The sequence below is a fragment of the Trachurus trachurus genome, assembly GCF_905171665.1.
Source record: "Trachurus trachurus genome assembly, chromosome: 9".
NCBI lineage: Eukaryota > Metazoa > Chordata > Actinopteri > Carangiformes > Carangidae > Trachurus > Trachurus trachurus.
Genome location: NC_139895.1, coordinates 262,982 through 275,610, shown reverse-complemented (window position 1 = coordinate 275,610; position 12,629 = coordinate 262,982). Strand labels below are relative to the sequence as shown.

General features: G+C 45.3%; 1 protein-coding gene across 1 annotated transcript in view; it reads left to right on the top strand.

The window, feature by feature from the left end:
• The window catches only part of LOC310991316 (uncharacterized protein), a 126,176-nt gene that overhangs the window by 86,350 nt on the left and 27,197 nt on the right, over positions 1-12,629 (top strand). Inside the window, exon 12 of the mRNA XM_083978972.1 lies at positions 7,876-8,049. Within this exon, the coding sequence (XP_083835098.1) occupies positions 7,876-8,049 (174 nt within the window). The remainder of the gene's footprint in view (positions 1-7,875; positions 8,050-12,629) is intronic.

Here is a 12,629-nt window from a genome sequence, read left to right as displayed (position 1 = left end):
TACCACATGGAGAGTTCGTCTAATATTGTCCTGAGTCTGTCTTTCTCGGACAAATCCTGTTTGGTCAGGGTCTATCATTTCAGAGACAATATGTTCTATCCTTTTGGCTATAATTGAGGCAAACAGCTTATAGTCCGTATTCAAAATGGATATCGGCCTATAGGAACTACATTCTCCCTTGTCTTTTCCCTCCTTAGGAATGACTGATATTACTGCCTCGCTCCAAGATTGGGGCATCTGGCCTTCCTTAAGGGTGTGATTGAAGCATCTAAGAAGAAAAGGCATCATCTCAAGTTTGAATGTTTTGTACCATTCGCTAACAAATCCATCAGACCCTGGTGTTTTGTTGGCCTTAAGTCGAGAGATAGCGCCACCCAGTTCAGCAGTTGTTATCTCAGCTGTCAGTGCATTATTTTGATGTTCTCCTATTGAGGGAAGATCCAGAGACTTCAGGAACTCATCAATTACAGAGTCATCAGCTTTGTCAGGTTGAGTATATAAGTCTTTGTAGTAGACTTCAAAAGCTTGTTGAATTTCATCTAGCTTATGGCAGACTTTGTTGTTTTTTGGGTTTCTTATTTTGTAAACAGTTCTTTCTGCTTGTTGTTTACGTAATCTCCAAGACAGAAGCTTCATAGCCTTTGGGCCGGTTTCATAATATTTTTGTTTAGTAAACCTCATTTTCTTCTCATTTTCTTCATCATAAATCTGATTTATTTCTTGTTTAATACACTTTAGTTGGGCCCATGTTCGTGGGTCTCTGTGGGTCGAATGTTGAGTTTCAAGATTCTTCAGTTTAGACTGCAGCTCTGCTAAGTGTTTTTGTTTCTCCTTTTTCCTGTGGGATGCAAAGGCTATGAGTTTACCCCTAAGTACTGCCTTCCAGGCATCCCACAGGACATTTGGTGACACTGTTCCATTATCATTATTTAGCATATATTCTTTTAACTGTTCTTTTATATATTCTTTACAAACTCTATCATTCAACAAGCTAGTATTAAGCCTCCATAGAGTATTCTTCCTTTTATTGTTTAGATGTAGAGAGAGGTATACTCCTGAATGATCTGACACATCTCTAACTCCTATCTTACATTCACTTATTCTGTGTCTATCAGCATTAGAGATAAAAAAAAATAATCCAATCTGGAATATTCTGCGTGACAAGGGGAGTAGTAAGTAAATTGTTTTTCTGTGGGGTGAAGATCCCTCCATATATCTATCATACCAAATTCCCTAAGCATTTTCCGCATGAATACTGAGTTTTGGTTTCTCCTCTTGTGTAAATTTGTTGAGTCAAGTTTGGGTTGCAATTGAATATTCAAGTCACCCCCACAGATTAAAGTTCCTGATGACTCTTGGGCTAGTAAATCAACAATTTTTTTAATAAATGATCTGTCATGCCCTGGTGGCATATATACATTTAACAAAGTGACTTCTTTGAAATCAATCATGCCTTTGACTAAAATATAGCGACCCTCCTTATCTTTAATTTGGGCGGTTAATTGGAATTGTAGCTTTTTTGAGAGTAGAATTGCCACTCCCCTTTTACGTCCAGATTTGTGGAAGGAGTAGAATGTGTTAGTGAACCCCAACTTTTTTAATTTTTCATGTTCTGAGTTAGAAAGATGTGTCTCTTGCCAAAAAGCCACTTGAATATTTTCCCTTTTAATTTTAGCAATAACTTTGCTCCTTTTCACTGGGTTGTGTAACCCATTCACATTAAGTGTTATTATCTTATATTCCTGAAAGTCCATTTGCTTTGTTTCCTTGTGTCATTAATAGCCTGTTGCAACCTGTAACATATTACCCTAGAACTTGGGTAGGAACAACTAGTGAAATGTGAATACAGAACATAGTGAGTATACAACAAATTGACTTCCACTGTTAAAGAGTTTACGTGCTCTTTAAAATTGAGGGGAAAGCCTGTTTTAACAAAAGGGCCCCTCTTTGAGGTTTCAAAAGTTACTTCAGTTGGCATAGTACTCTACCATGGCAGTCTTTCTACCAGACCACTCTCCCATTTTCAATTGGCCTGCTTAACTCAAGCTAAAAGTCAGTCTTTGATCAACGTGAAGAAGGTAAAATTAAATAAATTAATAAAATAATAATAATAAAAAAGGGGGGGGGGCAGGAGGGAGAGGGTAGCAGTTATTATGAGTCATTTGCTAATTATCAAATCACCTGGTGGGGCTAAGGGAGATCAGACACATTTAGAACCTGGCATGGAGTCAGGTCTCCTGGGGGTTGTGGCGGAAAGCACTCAGCTTCTCTCGTATCAGCTCCGGGTGGGATGCTCGTTGACGATGCTTGTCCTTGACCCTCTCCCACGCTGTGATGCGAGGCTCTGGGGCTGGACCTGGCTCGTTTTGGTCGATGGGGAACCCCCTTTTCCGCAGGTCATCTGCTGCTTCTCTTGCGTCGTTGTAAATCCTGGGTCCACCGTCCAAAAACACCTTGAGCTTAGCGGGTGGGGGGGTCTGAAATCGCACACCCTTCTCTTTAAGCACTCTCCTTATTCCTGCATACTCTCTTCTTTTCTTAACTACCTCCGTCGGGAAGTCGTGGTCAAAATAAACTCTCGCGCCTTTGTAAAAGACCTCCTTCTTCTTCCAAGCAGACGACAGGATCAGTTCTTTAGTTTTATACTCGTGGAAGTTTATTATTATGGAACGCGGCGGAGCCTCTCGTGGTGGTCGCGGAGCCAGGGCTCTGTGGCAGCGCTGTATTTTCAGATCAAGCTCGCTGGGAGTAGCCAGCTCAGACTTTAATAGTTTGGCCACAAAGTCCATCATGTTATTTTCTTCCTCACCTTCAGGTATTCCATAAATGCGGACATTATTTCGCCGTGACCGGGCCTCCAAGTCTGTCATTTTCGTTTGCAGGGTTTCCTGTTTTTGCTGCATTTGTCGGAGCGAGTCCTCGAGGTCGAGGTTGCGCTCCTCCAGCTCGGCCACGCGCTGTTCGGCTTCCTCGACTCGCGTTGTTGTGCTTTTCAAGTCCCCCCTGATATCTCCCAGGGCCTGGTTAAGCTCTTCTCGGAGTTCAGTCAGCTCCTTCTTCACGTCCTCTCTCAGTGTAGACCGGAATGAGTGCAGCTCACTTTTTACATCGGAGCGCATTGCCTTGATCTCAGTGTGGATACTAGCTAGCAGGCTAGCATCAGTCGGGTCTAGTCCGGCCGGGCTAGGCGAGCTAGCATTAGCTTCGTCGTCGCTCTCCATGGCTACTTTATCATTTTTTCCGGATCTTGTATTCATTTTACTTTTAGCTTTGCTGGTTTTGTCCCCTTCCTTCGTTTAACAACTATATTGCCACACTAAAGCACTTGAATCTGGGGAAATAATCTGTGATTTGGTGAGAGCGTTAGGTCAGCCTGCCATCTCGTCGACGTGCTCTTAACCCATATCCTTTCATGTGCTGGGAATCGAACCCTGGCTGACCCCCTGGTAAGACCAAAACATGTCCTCAGTCCTTTGTGTGTGAGTACTGGCACTCTTACATATACCTCCTCTCAGCTCCATTTTTCATTTACACCTGATAAAATACAGGGCTTCAGCACCCTCCTGGATTGCCTGGCAGCTATTGAAGGCTGGATGGCAACCAACCTCCTGCAGCTAAATACTGCAAAGACTGTGGTTCTAGTCATAGCCTCCAACTGTGTCACAGCCAGGGTACAAGACCATCCCGGACCACTCAAGAACCACATCCACACAAACATCAAGAACCTTGGAGTGCATTTTGACAAATCTATGCATCTAGAAAAACATGTGAAAACCCTCTCCCGAAACTGGTTCTTCCACCTGAGAAACATTGCCAAGCTCCGTTCCATAGTTTCCCACTCAGAACTAGAAATGTCAATACATGCTTTCATATCATCCAGACTGGACTACTGTAACTCACTCTTCACATGCCTTAATCAGTCATCCATCGACCGCCTTCAACTTGTCCAAAATGCAGCTGCCAGACTAGCCTCGTAAACCAGCCTCTCGTGGAAATGCATTTCATTTCTGAGGGAGAGTCTGGCCTCATTCCCCCTGTCTGCGTTTGGGGGGGGCGGGAGCTGGGCGGGAGTAGTAGCGTTGACAGACAACCCCATTCAGCCAATCAGCAAGTTGGTGTAGTGACGGGGCTTTGCACCAGTCGGTCCCTGATTGGCCAACGTGCTGTGTCAATCACAGCGGCGACGCTGATTGGCTCGGCCTTCTGAGGGTTTCAGGCCAAACGCTTACAACGGGGATGAGGCCAGACTCTCTTCAGAAATGAAATGAATTGCATTTCCGGGAGCGGCTGGTTTACGAAGCTACTGCCAGACTACTGACAAGGTAAAAAAAAAAAACAGACTACTGACAAAGTCAAAAAACCCTACCACATCACACCCATTCTTGCCACTCTGCACTGGTTACCGGTCCCGTTCAGAATTCATTTCAAGGTGCTGCTACTCACTTATAAAGCCCTCCACTGGAGAGAGGAGGGGGTATGACTCACCATCAGTGGGAGACGTGTGCCTGGTACCACGCATTTTTTTCATAGCGTCCGGTGTCCAGTGTACACGGCCGTGTCCACCAAACACACTTTTGGAGTGGTCGCTCTCTCTCTCTCTCTCCCTCGCTCTCCCTCAGAACGCTGCCATTACCAGGTTATAAAACGAGCCGCTTGACAAGCACGGCGCTGTTCCAAAAGTTGAACATATTTCAACTCTGAGCCTCTGAGCGCCACAACAACAAAAAAACGCAGAGAGCTTTTTTTTTCCCGGCGAGGGCGCTGAGTGGTGTGCACACCGAGCTCTATAGGATCTGAATGAAAAGTAGACGCCCAGAGCGCTAAAAGGGCGTCCGGTGGACACGGCCCCTTTATGTCAGAAGAGGTATTTTTTTCACGGCACCCTTGACGCAGTCAGACGGCACCCCAGTGTGCCGCGGCACCCACTTTGAGAAAGGCTGTTCTAAACTATATTGTCTTGAAGTTCTAAATGTGTTTTATACTGATTGTGTGATTGACTGTCCTTTTTAAACAGAGCAAATAATTTTTATACCATAGTTTTATTTTTGATGCTTGATTTAATTTACTTTGCACACAAAAACAGATTTCACAAAAACCAAAAACTACCAGGGTCAAAATTATGAGACTATGTCTGAGGAGCAGACTGAACACTGAAATACCTTCTGTCTTTTGTTGGCCATCACTGCTGTGAGTCACACTGATGTTTGTCCTGTGTACAGATGGAGGACATTTCAGATTTATCCTACCAGTGTTAAATACTGTATATTAATTAACAAACCAGGGATGTGATGGCACTAAATAGAGTCACATCCCTTACCATGATAAATTGTGGTATCAGTCTTGGTGAAACAGTGTCACTGATCTGGTTCTGTCAGGCAACAAAGATGGCGACATCTGTGAAGGAGCAGCTGCTGCACATTTTGAAGAATTTGGGGAACGAAGAGCTGAAACGCTTCCAGTGGTACCTGCAGGATGCTGAATTACTGGATGGTTCCCCTGACATCCCAAAGTGTGAGCTGGAGGATGCAAGCAGAGAGAAAACAGTGGACTTGATGGTCGGCATGCACACTACTGAGAAAGTTCTGCAGGTGGCGAGGTTAATTCTGAAGAAGATGGGAATTAATGAAGGTCAGTCATGGGAAGTGCAGCTAGGGTTTTACCTTTGTTAAATATCTTGGCTTTGTAAATATTTCCACACAGAGGACAAAGTCAACTGGGTCGGTCCTGCTACTCCTCATGATTGATGATTCCCTTTCCTCCAACAGGACAATACCCGTCAGCAGAAGCAGCAGCAGGTAAAGTTCAGCACCTTTTGTGAGGGGATGTCACATTTCACGGTTATAGTCATCACCATGACTACATGAATTTAGATCCAAATATTTCTGTGTTTAGATTCATTTACTGTAACCTGTTGTTACGAGGACCTTATTGTCCTATTATCTGTTGTTCATTCATTCAGAAGCTCTTCACAAATGCCAGCCTAAACTCAAAGGCAACCTGAAGGAGAAGTTCAAGTGTGTGTTTGAGGGCATCGCTATAGCAGGACACAAAACCCTTCTGAACCAGATCTACACAGAGCTCTACATCACACAGGGAGGGACTGGAGAGGTCAATGATGAACATGAGGTCAGACAGATTGAAACAGCGTCCAGGAAACCAGACAGACCAGAAACAACCATCAGACAAGAAGACATCTTTAAAGCCTCACCTGGAAGAGACCGACCAATCAGAACAGTGATGACAAAGGGAGTGGCTGGCATTGGGAAAACAGTCTTAACACAGAAGTTCACTCTGGACTGGGCTGAAGACAAAACCAACCAGGACATAGACTTAACATTTCCCTTCACCTTCAGAGAGCTGAATCTGCTGAAGGAGAAAAAGTTCAGCTTGGTGGAACTTGTTCATCTCTTCTTCTCTGAAACCAAAGCACCAGGAATCAGCAGGTTTGATCAGTTCCAGGTGGTCTTCATCTTTGACGGTCTGGATGAGTGTCGACCTCCTCTGGACTTCCCCAACACTGAGATCCTGACTGATGTGACAGAGTCCACCTCAGTCAACGTGCTGCTGACCAACCTCATCAGGGGGAACCTGCTTCCCTCTGCTCGCCTCTGGATAACCACACGACCTGCAGCGGCCAATCAGATCCCTCCTCAGTGTGTTGACATGGTGACAGAGGTCAGAGGGTTCACTGACCCACAGAAGGAGGAGTACTTCAGGAAGAGGTTCAGAGATGAGGAGCAGGCCAGAAAGATCATCTCCCACATCAAGACCTCACGAAGCCTCCACATCATGTGCCACATCCCAGTCTTCTGCTGGATCACTGCTACAGTTCTGGAGAAGCTGTTGAAGACCAGAGAGGGAGGAGAGCTGCCCAAGACCCTGACTGAGATGTACATCCACTTCCTGGTGGTTCATCTGAAACTGAAGAAGGTCAAGTATGATGGAGGAGCTGAGACAGATCCACACTGGAGTCCAGAGAGCAGGAAGATGATTGAGACTCTGGGAAAACTGGCTTTTGAGCAGCTGCAGAAAGGAAACCTGATCTTCTATGCATCAGACCTGACAGAGTGTGGCATCGATATCAGAGCAGCCTCAGTGTACTCAGGAGTGTTCACACAGATCTTTAAAGAGGAGAGCGGCCTGTACCAGGACAAGGTGTTCTGCTTCGTCCATCTGAGTGTTCAGGAGTTTCTGGCTGCTCTTCATGTCCATCTGACCTTCATCAAGTCTGGACTCAACCTGATGTCACAACAACAAACAACATCTTGGTGGTCTCAAGTGTTTAGAGACACATCTACACCTTTCTACCAGAGTGCTGTGGACGAGGCCTTACAGAGTCCAAATGGACACCTGGACTTGTTCCTCCGCTTCCTCCTGGGTCTTTCACTGGAGACCAATCAGAATCTCCTACGAGGTCTGATGACAAAGACAAGAAGTGACTCACGGTCCAATCAGAAAACAGTCCAGTACATCAAACAGAAGATTGAAGAGACTCCCTCTGCAGAGAAAAGCATCAACCTGTTCCACTGTCTGAATGAACTCAATGACCGTTCTCTAGTGGAAGACATCCAACAGTCCCTGAGATCAGGACGTCTCTCCACAGATGAACTGTCTCCTGCTCAATGGTCGGCTCTGGTCTTCATCTTACTGTCATCAGAAGAAGATCTGGACGAGTTTGACCTGAAGAAATACTCTGCTTCAGAGGAGGTTCTTCTGAGGCTGCTGCCAGTGGTCAAAGCCTCCAACAAAGCTTTGTAAGAGTAGAGATAGTTGGATTTATGCATCATTGTATAAAAACATTTTCACACACTGTCTTTTCAACAGGACAGAAAATAAATCCCTCTCTTCTTTAATTCCTCATGATCATCTCTTCAGACTGAGTGGCTGTGACCTCTCAGAGAGAAGCTGTGAAGCTCTGTCCTCAGTCCTCAGCTCCCAGTCCTCTAGTCTGAGACACCTGGACCTGAGTAACAACAACCTGCAGGACTCAGGAGTGAAGCTGCTGTCTGGTGGACTGGAGAGTCCACACTGTAGACTGGAGACTCTCAGGTGAGGATCCATCCAGCTGTTTATCTGATGCCACTTGAACACAGCAGCAGGTGTTGACAGAGAGTTCCTGTGTGTTGTTGTGTGTGTTCAGTCTGTCAGGATGTCTGGTCACAGAGGAAGGCTGTGCTTCTCTGGCCTCAGCTCTGAGCTCCAACCCCTCCCATCTGAGAGAGCTGGACCTGAGCTACAACCATCCAGGAGCCTCAGGAGAGAAGCTGCTGTCTGCTGGACTGGAGGATCCAGGCTGGAGACTGGACTCTCTCAGGTATGGAGAGGCTGCTGCAGCCACACACACTGTCTGATAGGGGAGGAGGAGCTGGAACATTTTCTATGGCCCCGTTCACACCTGGTCACACCTGGTATTAACATCTGTCTCAGGTGATTGATGCATTGATAACATCAGATCTGATCACTCAGACCATATCCAGAGGTGGTGTAGGCCACATTGAAGCTCCGCCCACTCCACTGACGTCCTGTCTCAGTCTGACTCGTCCCAACACAGTTTATACTGAAGACAAAATCTCAGAGTGTTTCAAACATGAGCTGTGCAGCTTTCATCAGTCACAGTGATGAACTTCTGGGATCAGGAGTTTCTCCTCCTGATGACTTCAGTGTCTCATCATGACTCACTGTTTCATATTCAGTAGAAGAGATCTCAATGATGAAACCAGATGTTGGCAGCTGTGCTCTGAGTCTCTCAAGATGTTTGGATCAGACTTTATTTCAGAGTTGATGAGGAAACATTTCAGCTGCTGCTGGTTTAAAGTTATGGTTGGTAATCATGTTCAGAAACACTTTTTGTTATACTGGGTGAAATGGTCCTTCCATCCTGAGAGTAGTCAATACATTATCTATTCAGAAAAAGGAACAAAAACAATCGGACCTCTGTGGCAGCTGCAGGATAGACAAAACTCTGACCAATACATGCTTTTCGCTCCGAGAAGGAAAAACGGATCAGATGCCTTCATGTCTGGTTCTGCCTATGCCCAATCAAGCTGCCATCTCACTCTCTCGCGTGCGTGATCACAGTCTTCACCCAGGTCCACGTAAAGGTGAAGGCGTGGCTTCAGAGAGAAGTCTGAGGAAAGGGGCTGGGACTTTTGACTAAAATGTGGCCAGATAGAACCGTTTTTCCAGAGTCTCCAACCCTCTCTGTCGGTCAGATATTGATGATCAATAATCAGCTCAGTCTCTCTGAGATCCTGGTCTTGTCCTGATGAGATGTGTTGTTGTGTTGAGGAGACAGTCAATCACAGTGTGACATCCAGATGTCCTCACTGTCCAGAGGCCTGGAGCTGTCAATCAGAAGAAAGTGAGTGTAGTGAACAGTGTAATCATCAGTGTTTGTGGCTGAATGTGTGTGTGATCAAACAGCAGTTTTCAGACTGTGTGTGTGCTGACTCCAGATCAGATGAAGCCACAAAGTGGCTCCTTCATGAAAGTCTCCAGCAGCTGGAGCTTCACTTTCTGTCTGAGTCCATGTGCTCTGAGCTGAGCCTGCTTCTCTCTGCTCTACAGTTTCTCTGCTTCCTCTGGACTCTGACTTCAAGTCCAGTCAAAATGTGTGGACAGGTTTGATGGAGCTCAGGACTGGTCCTGAGGACGGCTGCTTTATTCCACATGATGTGACTGATCACAGTGAGTCAGTGTGTTGCAGCTGATCTGTGTGAAGAGCAGAGAAGAACAGAGTCATTGATCATGAGATCCTGATCCGTCCTGTCACTGTGATCAGATGGTTTCTATTAGAGCTCCTTCATCCACTCACTGCTGCTGTGGCCATAGGCGTCATTTACGCTGGGAACGCTGGGGACATGTCCCCACCCCTTTTTTCAGGAACAATTTTGTCCCCACCACAAGGAGGCAGGTAGCAAAGGGAGCGTGCTTCATGCTCTCTCTGCGCCGGTAAAACATCAACTCCACTCGTCTGTACTCAGTTTTCCACACACACACAGGTCTGTCTCTAGCAGTGTTGGGCAGTAGCGTCGTTACAAGTAGCGGCGTTAGTAACTTAACTACATTTCTCAGTAGCGTGGTCGTAGCGTCGCTGTTTTCTACATCAAATAGCTTTTCAGTAGTTAAGCTATTTTATTGATCAGTAGCGCGGTAGCGTCCACAGAAGCTACATTTCCCCAGGCATTTCTAGACCTTAAATGCACCGCTTCCATGTGATGTCATGTACGTATCTGTTGATGCCCGTCTGCTGCAGCGGCGCGGCACGCAGCAGGTGACAGAGGAGGAGGGATAGTTAAGTTCGTGAATCAGAGCCGTAGCTGGACTATGAGCTGGACAACTTTATCGCTCAGCGACCGCGCGCACCGTTGCACGTCGCTCCAAGAGCCCGGTGCGTCCTGTCTGCAGCGGAGACACGGCCACTGAGAGGCTGAGTGAGGGGACCGTTCCTGTAGGAACGCACCTTTTAATTAATCAAACCAAATACCCTGAACAGCATGCTGAGTACGAGAGGGAGAGACGGCTGCAGCAGTTAAAACGAAAGCTCCTCGTCCCAGCATGTCGCCCACTCCGTCCGTGGCCGACAGCTTTTAAAACAGTGTTTCCCAACCTTGGGGTCGGGACCCCACATGAGGTCGCCTGATTATTCAAATGAGGTCGCCTGAAATGTCTAGTAGCCTAATTGATGAATTAAAAAAAAATCTGACCAAGAAAGGTTAGGAACCACTGTTTTAAAAGACACTTGGGTTTTTTTGGAATGTACTTGCATAGATCTTTCACTCACAATGGGACGATATAAATGAAAAACTTTATTTAACTTCTTGTGCTTTTTTGATGAGCAACGGCAACTGGCATATTCAAAAACTGTCAGAATAGTCAATAATTCTTTGAAAATTAAGTCTAAAAAAATATTTTATTTATCCAGTAGGCCCTATTAAAAAAAATAAAAAAACAACAACTTTAAAACCACTTTCGGTATTTGGTATTATTCGGTTATTCGGCCAAGCGTTTTGATTTTATTCGGTATTCGGCTTCGGCCAAAAAAATGCCATTCGGTGCACCCCTACTTGGAATTAAGTTGGTTTGATGTAAAAAAAAAAAATAGCTTTGATGTAGCTAAGCTACTTTTGTCATTTTATTGTAGCGTAGCTTGCTACATTTCTCTGGTGGGTAGCTTTAGTGTAGTGAAGCTTCATTTCATGTAGAGTAACTTGTAGCTTAGCTCACTACATTTTCCAAGTAGCTTGCCCAACACTGGTCTCTAGCTCTGTATGTATGGATGTGTGTGTGTGTCTCGTGTGCAGACGCAACTGACAAATTTTTATAGACGGAGAAGCAACAACTTCATTACCGGTAATCATCATTTTATTTTGAAAATTGACCGGATTCTCTCGCCTTTTCTGTGCCCGACTTCCTGTCTGGTACGAGCTGTTCTATCCAGCTTGACATATGGCGCTCGCGGCTCGCGTGAAAAATAGAACAGACGCCGAACTGAAGCACGACAGCGGATTGTAGTCTACCGGATGAGACAGCATCCGATATATGCTTAATATGTTTGGGTGCAGGGGCGGATCTAGGTTCATGGGAGATCCGAGGCCTAGCCCAGAGGAAGGAAAGACAAAGATCTGCCTTTTTTGTTGTCTTTGACTGTGATAGGCCTACTGGAAATTTCAACATATCAACGTTAGGTAGACAAAAGCATTGTCCTGAAGGGTCCACAAACAGGTGTTACATCATAAAAAGAATAAAATATAAAACATGATCATAAGCTACTCAAATAAAAATTAGTGCATGTAATCCTGATTGACATCAGCCTCCCTACCCACAGCATTGCGCTTTAAAAAAAAGGAAAGAATCTGAATTTAAACTCAATTTGTCTGACTTACATTTACAACTCACAAAAAGTAAGGGATATTTGATAAGAATATCCCTATAAAAAGTTCATGCTACAGTGATATTCTATCATGAGGCCTTTTAAGTAGAAGGATGCAATGGTCATTTCTTTATCTCAAACAAAAGCTAACAACAGTGGTGGCGATAGCCCAACAAAAATCTCAATGTCTCAATAACTTTGTGTTGTCTTGGTCTCATGATGTCACCATGGTAACACTGTGGAGAGGAGAGGGAGAGAGAAGAAGATACAAATTGCCATTGAACCAGAACATTACAACTGAATCACTAAATCAGAAGGTGCTTGTGATTTTTGTACTGTAGTTAATCACCTTGTTAGAGAACAGCATGTTATTCAATAAGGACTGAAACACTGAACAATTGGACATGTGCATTCAAAAGTTTAGAGAAGGTTAAATTAAGTTCACCTGTAAAGGTTATAGTGCATTTTAGGTGCATTCTGAAATTTAACCCAAAAGCCAAACATCCCTAACTTTTTGTGAGTACTACTGTATCTCATATAATGCATAGATCTATGTGATACGCAGCAGCCTGGCTCCATGCAGCAGCCTGGCTCCATGCAGCAGCCTGGCTCCATGCAGCAGCCTGGCTCCATACAGCAGCCTGGCTCCATGCAGCAGCCTGGCTCCATGCAGCAGCCTGGCTCCATACAGCAGCCTGGCTCCATACAGCAGCCTGGCATCTGTCATAGTGGAGTCAGGCTGCATCTGACAGCTCAG